This window comes from Euprymna scolopes, chromosome 2 (genome assembly GCF_053919585.1).
Source record: "Euprymna scolopes isolate OS-2025 chromosome 2, ASM5391958v1, whole genome shotgun sequence".
NCBI lineage: Eukaryota > Metazoa > Mollusca > Cephalopoda > Sepiida > Sepiolidae > Euprymna > Euprymna scolopes.
The window spans coordinates 19,365,745-19,384,377 of NC_136483.1; the positions used below are offsets into that span (position 1 = coordinate 19,365,745).

General features: G+C 36.7%; 1 protein-coding gene across 1 annotated transcript in view; it reads right to left on the reverse strand.

Moving 5' to 3' along the window:
* Nucleotides 1–996: 996 nt before the first annotated feature.
* LOC145289490 (uncharacterized) overlaps nucleotides 997–18,633 on the reverse strand; it is a 319,689-nt gene continuing 302,052 nt past the window's right edge. Inside the window, exon 13 of the mRNA XM_080136416.1 lies at nucleotides 997–1,225. Coding sequence (XP_079992542.1) covers nucleotides 1,138–1,225 — 88 coding nt within the window. The 3' untranslated portion in view covers nucleotides 997–1,137. The remainder of the gene's footprint in view (nucleotides 1,226–18,633) is intronic.

Consider the following 18,633-nt stretch of genomic DNA (forward strand, 5'->3'; position numbering starts at 1 on the left):
AAAAATTAATGAGTCTGTTATTTCGGAAAAGCTCTATAACGATTTGAGGAATAAGATAACAAATGTCCTCAAGTTCAATTCTTCTTTTGATTCTTCGATATGATAATATTGATGTCAGCCTTAATACGGCCACCTGATTGCAATAATAGAACGCACGTGAGGGTTCCCAAAGTTACTTTCAAGTTGTTATATTGCCGGAGTACGCCTCTTACTACGTGAAGTCTTGTTCATGCTAGCACACGAGATGTGTATCTGCACTAAGCCTGACATCAATATGGTATCTCAGAGCTCCATTCCAATCTCCTGCCTCCGAAAAGCATATTGATACCAGGCTAACTGCGGAAAAAACTCATGGTATAATCACGTTGACATACCGGTTATTGTTACATCACAGAAGTTAATCAACGTTGAGTCTACACTCTACTAGATGTGTGACCGGTCGGAAAAATCAGGCAGCTCTTGCATCTCACTTAGCTCCCAGTAATTTCGGGCCTGTCTTGCCGCTAGATCAGGCTGGTTTGAGCATAAGAGTAAGACTGGCTCTAAGAAAACGAATTTTACTTAAATGAAACGCGTCATCCATTATGCTTAAAATGTTCAGATGGTCTTTGTCGTTCCTACGGACAAACATTCTATTCTGCTGCGGGCATCAGATCGCAACTATGGAAGTTTGCATCGACATTATAACCTTATTACAACAAAAGATTTACATACATTCTTTTTTCTTACATGCAACGAAAAAAAAACAGTACATGGAAGCTTGGGAACTTTGGATCCGTCATTCCAGCTTGTAAGTACTTAGTTTCTTGTTGAATATAAACACTCCAGGACGATAATCTCACGAATTTCAACAATTCAGAGTCCGAAGAAAAAAGAATATGTGGAATTACTTTCTCTTTAATGTTGCATAAAATTGCAAAAACAGCAAACAAACGTATAAAAGGACAGAAGGAAGTCCCAACGAGAATACAGTAATGTCGGCATATTGTCGTTTCATATCAATCAAATGTGACGTTTTTTTTTTGTTGTTGTTGTTTCTGGAGCACCGTAATGATTAATGTACGACAGCGTCGTAAATATTTATACAAACATTCTTGGTCAGATATTAGCCGTTGACCCAGCGGAGCCAGCCGCTTATTATTGATAATAAGAACTCTCCGATTCGTATCCCGGCATTTCATTTGTCCATGTACACACCGATGTCTCGTCGTCAGATACATCATACCTGAAAAAGATAAGCATAAACAATAACAAATGTGTATATGCATATATACATTTTTGACAAACTAACATACACACACACACACACACACACACACACACACACACACACACACATATATATATATATATATATATATATATATATATATATATATATATATAAATATATATATATATATTAGTGATGGGGCGATTAATATTTTCCCAGCCCCCATACAATTACCGACTCTGTCCTAGATTCTCGGTTCTGATTCCATTTAAATTTCTGAGTTGTTTTTTTTTATGTGTGACCGTCGTTTTTAAAAACGAAAAAACAAAAAAAAAATAAAAATAAAAACATGTATTATGGTCATATTTCTTTCAAATGTATGAACACACTTATGGGTTGTAATTATAGATTTATGGTTTACTGATTGTTTAAAATCAATAAATATGTATTATTTCATCGTTGTTAACGAACCGTGGGAAATAATATTTTAAACCAAACAAACAAATAAAAGCAACAAAAAAGAATCGTTTTTAGCATCAAAAATAGGGTAAAATTTACCGATTCCAATACACATTTCCGTAATTCAAAAGTTACGATTTTTTTCGATTCCGATTATAATTCCGATTAAGCACACACACACACACACACACACACACACACACACACACATATATATATATATATATATATATATATATATAATAATTCCCTCTGCTTCACTTTCTGTTATGAAGTAAGATCTTTGACTTACTTGTAGTTTCATCAAATACTTTTGTATGCAAAATCCGATCCCGCAATTTGCTAATTCCTACCCTCTGATGAGAAGGAAAGTATTTCTTCGAAACTCCGCGGATTAAGGACTATCAACTTATCAAGTGTTTCCTTTTCAGATTAAATATGTTTTTAACTCTTTTTTAAAGTGTTTTTAACATGTTTTATTAACTGTTTGTTCATATATATATATATATATATATATATATATATATATATATATATATATATATATATATATATATATATGAAGGGGTGAATAAACACTATAGTTTTATGCCATTACTGTATATCGCTGTCTCTCTTTTGTATATTTATGCTGTCCGGTTTCATTTTTAAAATACGAAGGTTGCAAATTGCATTCTTATGATGCATGATCTTATGCATTCATAACCTGAAAATTTCATATTTCTGTTGCAGATATTGAAGGTGTTATACTCTAAAAAAGCAACCCCTAACATGGACGTGTGTCAGAAGCAGGCTCATTCATTGAACCGAGCAACATTCACCGGCACCTGTTGAATGATTCCGAAAGTGATTCACTCGATGTCAGCACAGTTATGAGATGGGTGCGTCGATTTCAGAATGGTGACAAATATGTGAGTAACAAAGCGCGCTCTAGGCGCCAATGTACAACCACCACCAGAAAACACTGTGCGCCTCGGCCAACTCCTACGCGCTTATCAGCGGATAACGGTGAATGAAATGCGTATTGAGTTGAAAGTGTGTGTCAGTGCATTGAACACGATATTGTCATCTCTGGGATAAAAATTTGTACTAGGTGTGTTCCAGGAATGCTCACGCAGGACTAAAAGACCACCGACAGGATGTTTGTTAAGACTTGTTGAATTAATTGTTAAGACTTGTCGAAGGTGACGGATATTTGGATCACATCAGCACATACCTTAAGTTAATCTAAAGAAGATTGGTATTAGAGTTCAAATTGTTAGGCATAAATAGCTAAAAAAAATTTAATACATCCATAAAAAAAACAGTCAAAATGAGATAAATAACGTTTAAAACATGTAAAATGTTTCGAATATAAAATCTAAAAAGTTAACCAAAGTGTTAAATATTGGCATCAACGCCGGGAAGAAAAAGCATCCTATGGGTTGCACACACGCAAATGGATTCAGTGTGAGGAATTCGGGATTTTCCATCATTGTCTAACAGAATGCATAATTTCACTCAGAAATATGTAAAAGGGTATCGGTCAATCGACAAAAGAAAATATTAAACATTCAAATAGAATGTTTTTATGAATAAAATCGTCACCAACAAAATTGCAGTCAGTCAGTCAGAGAGAGCGAGGCTCGTCACCATTTTCTCACCGCCCGACAACCGCCTAACCACACACCACCTCACCTTACAGAAACGGCAAAACACAGAATAATACGTTATCATCAAAAGCTGATTTGTCGGTGCGAAATAAAAGCAATATCTTTTTTGTAGATCATCTGTGTTGTGATTTTTACTTAGCTGTCAGTGTGTGCATATATTTATCAGCGACAAAAGTAGATGTTTACATTTATATAGACTGGACAAATGCATTTTGAACAACCTGTCCCAGCGAATACGTAACGAAAGTAAGAACATTAGAAAAGTAATCAGCCTAATCTATTTCCAGCATAAATATTAAAGATGTGAAAGTTCTATTCGGAATAATGATCAAATTAAAATAGGTTCTAGACAAACGGTTAAGGAATTTTTAAAACGTAATTTTTATAGAATCAATAGTTAAGAGATAAAACTATTTGAGAGTTATTTCAATTATAGTATTGTAAAGTCTCACTATAATATTTATAAACCATGTCTTTATTCATACATTTGTTATGTAGAAGAGCTTTACTTTTATCAATACTATTAGAGTCGTTTAAATTTTCCATAATTTTTGCAAATATGTACTGATTCTGATTGGATATTTTTACTTTTTCATCTTGTTTCAATGAGAGTGCAACCATTAAGGCTCTGAAATGTGTCTAAGCTAGCCAAATGTATTAAATAAATACGGTCTTTTGAAATTTATTCTTACCATAAAATTAATATTTCCGAAATAATCTCTACGACTATATAAAAGTCACGCTGTGTGTGCGAGTGATTTTGGCAGAGAATAAAATAACGGAGGATTGCGAAAATATGTGACTATAAAAATTCATGATAAAGAAATAAAAATGCAACTCGATTCGGGTTCAGAGATTTTCATAATAAATTTATATACCTAAAAGAAATTAAATAAACCCACAATACTGAGAACACGTAAGGTAGAGAAGTTAACAGTACGCAAATTAACTTCGAAAGTGAATTTCTAGCGAACGTCACATTATTAGAAAGACGAAAAATGAAAAGCTTATGCATTAAGGATTACCAATAACATACTAGGCTCGGACTGGATTTATGAATTCAAATTATGGAACCAGCCAATTAATATTTTTTGCAAAACAAAAATTAAAAGTACAACAGACAACTCTGCCTTGAAAAACAAATTAAAAGGAAACTTTTCTTGTTCTATGCCACGAAAAGCCAAACAGAAGGCGCAAACAAACCGATACCATTGTAGATCGAACAAATGTAAATACTGGGAGACTAAGTTGTAAGGTGTCAGTCGACACCCGGTACTTGTACTGGGCTGCTCACTGAAGTGTGCTGTCTGCACAGATGCCGCACTCAAATTAATTGTCCTCAATCAACGGAAGGGGGAAACCTTTTATAATAAGGGAATTTTATTTTTGCAGAATCCCCTTTTGAGTGGAGCTGGTTATCTCCTACATTAAACCGACCTTGTGTCACATTTCGTGGAAACAAATAAATAACCAGTCGATATCGGATGAACCAACCTAGGTCGTTCGTTTGCTACAACAAACAACCCACCTATTGTATGCTTTGCAATACATGTTGTTACTTTATTTTCGCGTTCTGTTTTTTTTTTTTTTCGTAACCCTTTACCAGGGCTATAACAGCAATAAATGGTGAGATTTACAACTAAAAATAAAATAGATTTAAGGCTCCTCAAATTCGTACTAGATCTGTCCGCTAGGAATTGGGAAATCAATTGTAAAAGTGATATTCTCCTGAGGGTTGAAGATTCGATTTTCAGTTTCGGGCGACGGAAAAGTACAACTGCGAATTACTTAGGACAGTTGAATGCAGGTTGCGACTTGGACAAGATCAAGAGATGTCTAGGGGGTCATGATGATGTCTAGGAGGTCATGATGAGGAAATTGATCAACCGATGACAAAGACCTCAACAGACTTTTTACGCGATGGTGGCATATACTTTTTCTGTCTCAACTGACATCCACAGAATGTGCTATATTTTCCTTTGAGTTGTTTTGTTTAATTTTTATATACTTGTAAGCCATTGTACACTCCTTGTCAGCCACCAATGTGTGTGAGAGGCGACGACATGGCCAGAAAAAAAGATGAAAGAGAAGAAACCTAGAGAAACAAAGTTGGGATCGGCGGTGATGTTGTTGAGCGAAGTAACACGTGGTCTTAGGTTGTGATTATTGTTATATTGAAAATTATTTTGTATGTATCACTTGATAAAATACATGAAAACAGATTTGTCAAATATGACTAAAATCATTTCATCATTATATTTGGTTTAATGTCCGTTTTAAATGTTGTTAAATGTGTTGGATTATCCAGTTATGGCTGACGGAACGAGGGTATGCTACCCCCGTGATATAAATAAAGCGTTCCGTTCGAAATTTCGTCCAAACTTTCGAGTTCAATAAGATACACATGAAGAAGGTCGGAGATTGATCGAAACATTGTGAAAATGACACTCATTATGACAATAGTAGTTCGAAGAATCCAAATAATATGGGAGACATTGTAATTTCAAATATTCTTAGTGTGCAGAGAAATATCAAAGATAGGAATGTTGGTTATCACATTAGCAGACGGGTTTAGAAACTTAGTTTAGAACGCTAACCACGTCATAAATTTAAAAGCAAGATTATTGAAAGCAACAGAAAAACAATTTCAAAAGCAATCTACATGATGAGGTGCATATCAATTTTCTGCTATGTAACTTCAATATTTCTTGGCTGTCATCCCATTTCATCCCATCTAAATTACTTGCTTTTGTCAGATGTTCAGCGACCGCTTTTCGTCGACCATATTGATTTAAGAATGAGTCAGAATGCCAATATAAGCTTTACTGAAAGGGGAAAAACAGCTTTAATGTATTTTTAAAAATACGGTGAAATAAAAAAACAGACGGAAACAGAATTAACAATTAAAACCACTTTTCAGTTATATTTTTAACGAAATTGTTATTAACTAATATTTACGGATTACTATTTCCTTTAAGTGCACAAAACCCTTTAAGAAAATTTATGGTTGATCCATCCTTTTGCAAGAGGTGCATGTTATATAAGACGAGCAAGGGAGCACTTGGAAATACTCCTAGCACTCCTGAAGTGCCTTTACCTCGCAAGTTCGTTTAAAATTGAAGACTCGAGAAACACAAAAAGAATTTTCATCACTTATTTTATTTGATGCTATAAGGTTTTCTGGTACTCTTCCATTTATGTAAGATCCAGCAACAAAAACAAATGTTTTCACTAACTACGAGAGGCGTTCCAAGCATAATATCTCCTGTGTTTTATTCCGCCCTAATGGATAAGAGGGGATTGGAGATTACATTATTTTAATGACTGAACTTATTCATTCATATGAAAAGGTCATCTCTCTGTTGTATATATTGACTGTGTAAGGCGCTAAGAAAGAAACTCCTGTCATGTTAGAAACAGAGATACGTCATTGAATTTATCAATGCAGAAAAAATTGAACCGATCAGCATTCACCGGCGCCTGTTCAATGCTTACAAAGTCGATGCAGCTGATGTCAGCGCATTTAGGAGATGGGTTCATCGACATCATAGTGACGACATCATAGATGTTACAGAGCTCACTCCGGATGATCATGCACAGCCACTATTCCATCGCTGAAAAAAGTGTATTGAAATTTTTTTTAAAAAGTAATGTGGCTCTCTTTTAATGGTACTACTCCCGTTTTCCTAGCTATTCAACATTTTAGCTAAAAAAAATGTGATGCATGACTTTTGGAACGACCCTCGTAATTACAAAATCCCCTCTAAGGTGTTCCATTTGCTAGCTATTCAATTGCTTTCTATACATTCAATTGTTTGTCTCTGCATATTTTTACTGACCCAAACATATTTTTGTTATATTTTTCAAATCGCGCAATATTGTAGTTGCATTCTATCAGCATCATGCTTCATTAATTTTTAAAACTTACCCTAACACATTTTTTTTTACAATTTTTAATATTTTTAATTCCATTTTCACCCCAAACAAGGCACAGTGTCACTTTGATGTAGGGGGCTACTATCAGAGACATAAGTTGCAGGAGTACTATATAGGGAGTTGAGCAGCGAAATACCTGTTCATATTACACTTGAACTTCTGAATATTAGTACAGTTGGGAAAGCAGGAACTCGGAAGGGAGTTTAAAAGTCCAGCAGTTCTGGAGAAGAAACTATTCAAATAGAAGTCTTTCTTACATCTAGGGATCCCTACTGTGTATGGGGTATGATTTTTCTGCTTGTTGTGTTTGTCGGGGGTATTTATATCTAGAGACTACAAGGGCTTGTAGTTCGTCGGAGCATTCACCATTAAAATACTTTTTAAAAAAGCAGAGGGATGCAGCATTACGTCGATGGGACAGAGATTTAAGCTTAGATGACAGTTCAGGACCTATCAGGTTGGCGACTCTCTTCTGAACCCTGTCAAGGAGCGAGAGATTAGTAGCAGATACACCAGCCCAAATGTGACAACAGTGCTCCATACATGAGTGAATGTGGCCTTGTAGAGATACAGGATACTTTCAGGCGTAAGTAGCTTTATAGCACGGTAAAGGAAGCCCGCCTCCCTCGCGGGGGCACCTTTGTGGCCTTTGGGGCAAGATCAGGGTGTGGTGTCTGTTCCAATCTTGCGGCAATCGTCTGGTCCATGTAGGGGCAACCCTACTTGGGCCAGCTGGTAAATCACTATCTAGCACTCATTTCCCACCTCTCGGGAGCTGGTCCCTTTTCCCTTTCCCCTCCCCTTCTCTCTTCACACTAAAAAACGGCCTTGTGCCTAATTTTCTCAATGGGGAAGCAAATAATACAACCCGCCTCCCTCGCGGGGGCACCTTCGTGGCCTCGGGTCAAGATCAAAGTGTAGTATCTGTTCCGGCAGATACTGCAACCAAAGACCATATGTGGGGGCGACCCCACATATAAGACCTTGGTCAATGTAGGTGCAACCCTTCATACCAATTGTCACTATCCAGCTCCCCTACTCACCGGGGAGTTGGTCCCCATTTCCCCTTCACTCCTTACTTTAAAAATCGGCCTTGTGCCTAATTTGCTCAGTGGGGGAGCAAATAAATACCTCAAAGTGTAGTATCTGCCGGAACAGATACTGCAAGCAAAGACCATATGTGGGGGTAACTCCACATATCAGACCTTGGTCAATGTAGGGGCAACCCTTCATACCAACAGTTACTATCCAGCTCCCATTTCCCACCCATCGGGAGCTGGTCCCCTTTTCCCTCCCCCCTCCTTCTCTCTCCACATTAAAAAACGGCCTTGTGCCTAATTTGCTCAGCGGGGAAGCAAATAAATACATACTGCAAGCAAAGACCCTATGTGGGGGCGACCCCACAGATAAGACCTTGGCCAATGTAGGGGCAACCCTTCATACCAATTGTCACTATCCAGCTCCCCTACTCCCCGGGGAGTTGGTCCCCATTTCCCCTTCACTCCTCACTTTAAAAATCTTTTAAAAAATCTTTTAAAAAAGCCTTGTGCCTAATTTGCTCAGCGGGGAAGCAAATAAATACCTCAAAGTGTAGTATCTGTCCGGCAGATATTGCAAGCAAAGACCCTATGTGGGGGCAACCCCACAGATAAGACCTTGGTCAATGTAGGGGCAACCCTTCATACCAATTGTCACTATCCAGCTCCCCTACTCCCCGGGGAGTTGGTCCCCATTTCCCCTTCACTCATCACTTTAAAAATCGGCCTTGTGCCTAATTTGCTCAGTGGGGAAGCAAATAAATACCTCAAAGTGTAGTATCTGTTCCGGCAGATACTGCAAGCAAAGACTATTGCCCTTGTGGCAATCTTCTGGTCCATGTAGGGAAAACCTACAGGGGCCATCTGGCAAATCACTATCCAGCTCCCATTTCCCACCTCTCGGGAGCTGGTCCCCTTTTCCCTTCCCCCTCCCCTTCTCTACTCCACATTAAAAAACGGCCTTGTACCTAATTTGCTCAGTGGGGAAGCAAATAAATACAACCCGCCTCCCTCGTGGGGGCACTTTTGTGGCCTTCGAGCCAAGATCAAAGTGTAGAATCTGTTCCGGCAGATACGGCAAGCAAAGATCATGTGTGGGGGAAACCCCACATATAGGACCTTGGTCAATGTAGGTGCAACCCTTCATACCAATTGTCACTATCCAGCTCCCCTACTCCCCGGGGAGTCGGTCCCCATTTCCCCTTCACTCCTTACTTTAAAAATCGGCCTTGTGCCTAATTTGCTCAGTGGGGGAGCAAATAAATACCGCCCGCCTTCTTCGCAAGAAGAGGGACCTCCGTGGCCTTCGGGCCAAGATCAAAGTTTAATATCTGTTCCGGCAGATACTGCAAGCAAAGACCATATGTGGGGATTACCCCACATATAAGACCTTGGTTAATGTAGGGGAAACCCTTCATACCAATTATCACTATCCAGCTCCCCTACTCCCTGGGGAGTTCGTCCCTATTTCCCCTTCACTCCTCACATTAAAAATCGGCCTTGTTCATGGAATCTGCGTTATTAGGCATAGATAGTGAGTGGGCTATGTGTTGATAGTGGTTGAAGCTAGTCTGGTGGTTTTTTTGTGAAAGTTTGGCAAGAGGAGACCTAGATTGGAGCTCAGACGAGCACTTGCTATGAAAATAACGATAGAGCAGAGACAGGCTCGTAACGTGTTTTCTGTGGAAAATAGGTTGCAGGGAAGAGAAAAGTGAATCATCTACTGCGTTTCGAAACCGGTTTTGAACTCTGTAAAGCAAGATAAGGGCATCAAGCAGCTCCTGCCCAGATGGGACAGGAGTATTCCATTTTAGGACAAACCTGACTCTTATAGAGATAGAGGATTGCATCAGCAGTGAGATACCTACTGGAGCGGCAGAATGATCCAACCATTTTTCCAACGATCTTGCCAACAGATTTGATGATGTGTTCCATTTCAAATCAAGAGTGAAAGTCAGTCTCAGAAGCTTGTCAAGACATCCTGCTTCTCTTAGATGAAAGCATTTGATTTTAATAAGGACCAAATGGGGGTCAGAGCTATTATGATGAAAAGAGAAGATTGATCTTGGATGCATTTATTATTATAAAATTGACCAACCACTTTTTACCCATTCCACCACGCGCTCAAGATCAGGAAAGAGGAAATCAGAAAGATCTTTGTATTGCCGGTATTTGAAGTGGTGAAGATTGTGGCGTTATCTGCATAAATGTCTACGAATGATCTAAGAATATGATTTTGGAAGATTATTAATGAAGATCAAGAAGAGAGTTGGGCCCAGGATGGAAGTCTAGGGGGGATGCCAGCGTTGATACTATGAGCTTTTTATTGCTACTCATTGACAACTACTCTTATAAGCCTTTTAAAGAGAAACGATTTAATAAGTGAGAGTACATTTTCAACTATTTCATAGTTGGAAACCTTGTGAAACAGACCTTTATGACATTTCCTATCAAAAGCCTTTGATATGTCAAGACAAATGAAGCCCCTGTCGAGCGATTCACTAATTCTGTGTGGTTGTACATTTAGCACATCAGAACTGAAACCATGTTGCATGGCACTGAGTAGGTTATTTCTGTTGGGGTGGTTGACCCCTTTTCTATTTAATCGATTCCAGCAACTTGCTCATAGCGCACAGGTTAATGATTGGTATGTACTGAGAGGCAGATGATAGATTTCCGGAATTTTTAAATACGAGGTAGACTGATGAATTTTTTTCAGGATGTTGTGAAGCATTTGTCCTTAAGGAAACGTTTAAACAGCTTTGTAAGTATATGAGTTAGTTCCGGTTGAAGCTTTTTGAGCACTATGATTATAATGCCGTCAGGTTCAGTTGCTTGACTGGAATTAATGTCTTTGATAAGCTTCGCAACATCACGCACAGATGTTTACTCAGAATGTTTTCAGTCACAATAGGAAATACGGGGAGTAGGTGGCCATGGTCGCAAGGGGTAGAATTTGCTGCAAAGTTCTTTGCAAAGAGTTTTGCTTTGTCAGATGTTGATAAAATTACCTCAGATAGTTGGGATAGAGGATACATTTCTGTTCATGATCCTGTTTGTAATTCGACAAAACTGGTAAGAATTGTCCCTGTTCAGTTACTTTAAATTCCACGTACTGAGTAGATGAATCGCTTACATTCTTTATTACTCTTTTACAGTGGTTGTAGGCAGTCTTAATAGTGGTTTTAGTTTCTTTACTTTATAAAAGAACACCTCTGTCGAATCAAATTGATAATGGAAATAATCATAACGTATACCAGCTAACTATGACCTGGTTGTTTTTAAACATAATGTAAATAAGTTCTTGTTAAGCCGCCCTCTTAAATAATTCAACTCAACTTAAGTTTCACCATTATCTATCATGGCAGTGTTGTCTAATAGTCTATCCCGACATTTATATCCGAATGGTCCTTATTCCTTATGCCATGATAAGCGGTGACCAACTATTAAATATATATATATATATATATATATATATATATATATATATATATATATATATATATATATTTAAACTATAGAAACATGAAGTAACGGGTAAACATTTTTCTTAAAAACTTTGCTTGCATATGGATTTTGATAAAGACGATACACTAATTTTTTTAATAAGTATTTTAAGACTTAAGTACAAATTTAAGTTTTATGTGGATGATCTGAATAATATATACCGTTGTGACCTATAGCTACGATTAATTTCATCGGACGTACTGTGGCCATTTACAAACTAATACTGTCAAAAAAGGTAACAGGTCATTAATTATGTTGATACATTGATACACTTAATGGGTGACTATTTGAGAACACCAGGTGTTGTATGTAAATCCCCTTTGGACCTCTAGCGACAGATGGCGCAACTTATCGCTTAGAGTATTATCGTCATGATAAAAGAAATATAGATTGGAAGAAAAAGGAAAAAGGATTTAATTTCTTAAAAAGGTGAAATTTATTAAAAGGATTTCATTTCTTTAAATGATTAAATTTTTTAAAACTATTTGTTGAAATTATTATATGATTGATTTCATTTATAATTTCATCGTTTAGTAAGTAGATTGGAAAATTAACGGAAGCCTGAGAATCAGCTACGTCATGCTCGGGCGCATAACTCATTAAATCATTTCTCTCTGATAGGTTCATAAGAGTAGTGGTTGATGGGCAGAAATCAGAGGCCCACATTATTAATACTGGAGTCCCCCAGGGGTCCATCCTGGGAACAACTCTCTTCCTGATCTACATCAATGATCTCCCAAAACACATACTTAAATCATTTGTTGACATTTATGCTGATGACACGACCATCTATGGCAACACATCAAAGGCCGTAAATGACAAAGTTTTCTCTAATTCTCTCTCCTCTGATCTTGAGCGCGTGGTACAATGGGGGAAGAGATGGCTGGTCACTTTTAATGCATCTAAAACCAAGCTTCTATCTTTACATCATCAACGCTCTGATCCCCATCTGGCATCAATTGAAATGGATGGGGAGGCTCCATGTTTTGATAAGCTTCTGGGTTTGACCTTTACTCCTGATCTGAAATGGAACACTTACATCAAATCTGTTGCCAAGGAAATGGGGAAAATGGTGGGATCCTTCTACCGCTCCAGAAGATATCTCACTACTAATGCAATTCTCTATCTGTATAAAAGCCAAGTACGTCCAAGGATGGAGTATTGCTGCCACATCTGGTAGGAGCTGCTAAAAACAGCCTATCCTGCCTTGACAGAGTACAAAATAGACTTTTTGGTTTAGTGGGGATGCCCTTGTCTCTTCCCTGCAACCTCTCTCCCACAGAAAAGACGTTGCGAGCCTGTCTTTGTTTTATCGTTATTTCCATGGTAGGTACTCGTCTGAGCTCCAATCCCTCGTCCCCCTCGCCAATCTTTCACGAGAAACACCCGTCTGGCTGAAACCACTGTCAATAATTTTCCCTACTCTTTATTTGTGCCTAAATCCAAACGTAGATTCCATGAACAAAGCTTCTTTCTTAGAACTGCACGCCAGTGGAACTCTCTGCCGCTTGCCTGTTTCTCACCTGACTACAACTTGGACGTCTTCAAGTTCAACATAAACAAACTCCTGACAAACCGCCCCCTTAAGTAAGACACTCTATCAAAACCCCCAATACTAATGATTACTACAATACTATCTCATTGATTACTGTACACGCAATAACCCTTATCCCTGAGTGGCCTTCAGGCCTTGATAAGTGGTGACTCCCATGTAAAAAAAAAACAAAAAACTCTTTAATATTTTTTGTAGCAATATCACGCTTTTAATTCACGCGGCTGTCATTCAATTAATTCAATCTAATCTACGGAAATTTTGTGGCTGCTTTTTCATAGTCAACCTCAGCCATATTGATTGACGTGCGAAATAGGAATTTGGGATGCCAATTAACGTCTTTAGAAAGCCGTTACAAAGATAACAAGATAATATGCCAAAATAAAAATAAAAGAAATAATATTACAAAAATAAACAGTGATAATTCAATGAAAATAGACAATATGTTTAGCTGATTATGACTTCCGTTTCTCTGCCTTATATGAGCTTTGATAAAAGTGCTGTTCAATGGTACAACACAAGAAAACAGACAGCAGTGACGTGTAGAGAACTTTTTCAAGGCAGGTGCTCAAGTGAAAAAAAAGCAGCAAAAAATATAGTAATAAACACTGTTTCAATGGCGTAGAGGCCAATGATACATTCCTCTGAGAAAGCTCTTTTAAAACAAGAGTAAAAGGGACAGGTGCTTGGGCACTATTAGCTAACCCCTGCATATCCCTGGCTGACAGAACTCCTCTTCAAGAACCCATCAATGTTGTATTCTATTAGAAATAAATATATTGGTTGGTTGGTTGCTTTTGTTTTACGGCATATCAAACCTTTTCGGGTTATTTAATGCCGAATCCAAAGATTCGGAAGAAAATATTTTTAATAGAATATATTTGTTGTTTTCACGTCGGTTTCTATTTAACCCATAGTTGAAACCCTAACAGGTACTACCACTCCGGGTCAGCGTGGACCTGGGAGCAATAGTAATTAAAGGGTGGCTCCACACTCCCCAAAGCCCACAAGCTGGGGCCTCACCACTGTATATAGTTTAAGGTCATATCCAGGACCCCCATTGAGGGACTTTTATCATCTGCAGGGGGGCAGTCAGCGTAGTCTAATGCCCCACCGACAGGGCTGAAATAAATATATGTCTTTGTTATAATTTACAAAGTAAAATAAAATTATAAAATAGAAATAAATTAAATAAAATAATAATTTATCGCTCTGTTAACTTTTATGAATAATTAAAAGTACGTTTTTTATTGGTTAAAATTAAAAGTTATCTTTTGTGCTTGTATTAATTAAGAAGACGTTTTTTTAAGTCAGTATCTGAAAAATTCAACAAGAAAAGACCACAAACCTCTTTTTAAAGGAAAGACAGCACTTTAAAAAGGTGTCGCTATTACCGACGGTTTTGAAAATAAACAACTTCCTTAGAAAAAAACTATCTTCCAAAAGAAACTATAAGGTAAAACCAAATTTAAGTGTTGACTTAATTGTACTTTATAAACACACATACACACACACACACACACACACAAACACATATATATATATATATATATATATATATATATATATATATATATATCGTCAGTAATAAATATATCGTCGGTAATAGCGACACCTTATATATATATATATATATATATATATATATATATATATATATATGTTATAGATATAATTGCTTTAAGTGAATGCAATGATTTGATTGGCTAAGTTTTTTTCTTGTTCAAAAAGTGCTAAGGTTTAAACTATTCTAATTTAAAATAATTTTCCTAACACTCCATTTATTCTGGTACAAATTCTATTACGTCCGAAAAGTATGTTTTACGCGAAATTTGTCACTATATTTGTGTTCAACTCAACACTCACATCGCTTGACCACACTTGATCAGAATATCGATCATGGGCTTCGAGTCGCGCCTTTTATTTGGCGTCGGGTGTCGCTTAACATGCTAGTCAATATTCCAATCTCGGCAATCAGTCCGCCAGAAACTAGGTCATTTCTCTGACCTTTTTCTGGCGGACTGATGCATACGTTCTAGATAGTTCTAGGAGGTTTACCCCCCCCCAGACCTTGGCTCACGTCTTTCGAGTAGAGTGAGTTGATTGTTTACTGCCTGAGGCGACCAGGCCTGGAATGCTGACATGACTGCCCAATGTTTGAAATGCGAGAGTGCTCCTCCTTTATCCATAAAAAGGTGATGGTACATGATATATATATATATATATATATATATATATATATATATATATATATATATATATATATATATATTTTGTGTTGGGAATATTAATTATATATATATATATATATATGTATATATATATATATATATATATATATATATATATATATATATATATATATATATATATATATATATATATATATATTCAAGCAAATATTATAAATTGCAACGGAGATACTTTATGGTTCCTTTTTTTTTTAATTTTTCGATTTTCCGTATAATCTTTTTTGTATCAAAATCAAAAATCTTAATAAAAGTTCCATAGTTGTTGCTGTCACGAGCGCTTTTGATTCGTCCATATATATAAACTGTGTCAATCGCTTTATTGCAGATTAGTAAAATATCAATATTTCACTAAATATACGTCATAAAAATGAAAATTGTATCATCAAATGGCTGTTTCAAAGTTAGTTATTTTCCAAAATTTTATTCAAATCCATGCGATATTCACGAACTTATGACAGTTTATTTATTATCAAGTAATTTATACTGTCCATCGCTTTATTGCAGGTCTTTTAAAATGCCAAAAAAGGGGCGATTAACGATTATAGAAAAGGAAAGGATTGTTGCTCGACTTGTAGAAGGATTATTTATCAAAGATTGAGTTATGGAGCTGGAAAAGGGATCCAAGAACTTGATTTCATTCATGAACAACCCCAACACCAAATCCAGAAAGGATAAGGACACCAGGAGGAACCTTTCACCTCGTGATAAATGGAAAATTCGTAGGAAAGTCAACCGAAACCAAAACAGCACCAGTGCTTTCATTTTTGCAAGAGCTGGAATCGCTTCAAGATCCAGATAGTCCGATTTAATGTGTTGAATGAGATAGCAAGGAACATCAAAACTATTCTAAGGCCTCCATTGAGCAAACAACATAGGGAAAAAAACAAAATGCTTGGGCACAGAATTACATGAAAATGGATTTCCAACGTGTCCTATTTACATATGAGACCCGTGTTACTCATGACGGTCCGGATGGGCCAAAGTTTGGAACTCGAACAGAGCTCCAACCCTTTAGAGAGTTCATCGCCAACGAGAAGGTAGAATCATCATGTTTTGGGCGGGAATTGTTAGGGATAAGTTGGTTGGACCATTCCGAGTTCCAGAGGGTGTAAAGCTTACCAGCAATGCGTACACGGCCTTTTTGGATAATCATTTGTCGACATGGCTAGATGACCAACCATTGTCACATCGCTTTCAGATGATTTTTATGCATGACAATGCACCATCCCATTTCGTTAGGTCGACTGAAGCCTTCCTTGAATCTATGGGTTTCTTTGGAGAAACTCTCATGACCTGACCACCGTGTTCTTCAGACCTTAACCTCATTGAATATCTCTGGTCAATATAAAAAAGTGGAGAAGGAGGAGCAATTTACAAAAGGGAGGATAGTAATCTACTTCAAAGGATGCCTTGTGGAGAACATAGTTGATATTGGTATTGCTAGAGCCATAACTCCTTTTTGAGATCAAATAATTGACTTCTCCGGGGAACAAAAGGTTGTTTTATGTTATTTAAAAATGGTGGATATGTCGATATATAATTCGTTTATTTGCGCCTTAACACCTAGGATATGCTTTTTCTCATTATTTTTTGACAGAAAAATATAATAAAAAATAAAGTTCGCGTGATAAAACATTGTATTTTTGCCGTAAAACAACATTTTAAGAGACCTGCAATAAAGCGAGGGACAGTGGAAATTCCATGATAAAAAATAAAATGTCATAACTTCGTGAATATCGCATGAATTTGAATAAAATTTTGGGAAATAACTAACCTTAAAACAACCGTTTGATGATATAATTTTCATTTTGTTGTGATGTATATTTAGTGAAACATTTATATTTTACTAATCTGCAATAAAGCGATTGACGCAGTTTATATATATATATATATATATATATATATATATATATATATATATATATGTGTGTGTGTGTGTGTGTGTGTGTGTATATATATATATATATATATATATATATATATATATATATATATATATATATATATATATAAAATATATATATATATATTTGTGTTGGGAAGATTAATCGGAATAATCGGAACATCGGTATAGGTATCAGAATCGAAAAGAAAATTAGCTTTATTTATGATTCTAAAAACGATTCTTTTATTTTTGTTCTTGTAACTAAAGAAAATGAACATATATTGATTTTTAGTAGTTTCTTTACAACGCAAGATTAAGTCAACAAAACTGAAGGTAAGGAATCACATTCGACTCTTATTTAGTCTGTTTTATTGCGGTGTGGAACGATAAATTTGTCGCCCTGAAGAAAATAACATTACAGCTTTTTAGAAACTTTTATTGAAAAAATCAATTCAGGTAACTTGATTATGTAGTAGTGCTGACATCTATTCAATGTAGCCGCCTTAATTACCACGATACGAGTCTGGAACTGGGAGCATGCCTTTTCCACAGGCGTTAGCAAGCGGCCACCTGATTTCACCAGGGGATCACGACACTCTTCAGTACAACCAGATACACTTTGGTGTTGACTTTCAAGCCGACCAAAAATGTGAGATGGCATGAGGTGGCCCTCACTTGCAACCGCACCAAAGATCATAACTGTGGCCGGAAACCTTGTTTTCATCACCCTAGTTACGTCCCTGTTATTGGTAGCAATACAGAAATGCATTTTGATGATGCTAGTGATGGTCCTGTTGTCATAACTTGGATCGGTAGAGAGCATGAGTTGTACAGCGGCGCATCTCCGATCTCGCTTGTTGAATATTGTGTCACTTTCAGACATGATAGAAGGTTACTATCGCTCGTGGGATTTGTACACAACTGGCCAACTAGTAAGTGGTCGGCAACAACAAAAATAAAAATCGGTTTTAATGAAACAGAAATGGAATCATGTTGTCTTTTTATCGTTCCACCCTGTAGTAAATTATGATAAGTAAAGTAAATATTTTAGAATTTATTTGGCAAAAATTTCCTCATATTAAAAAAGTTGCCTATCCTCATACAATTTCCTACACTTAATGAGATTTACATTTTAGCTTA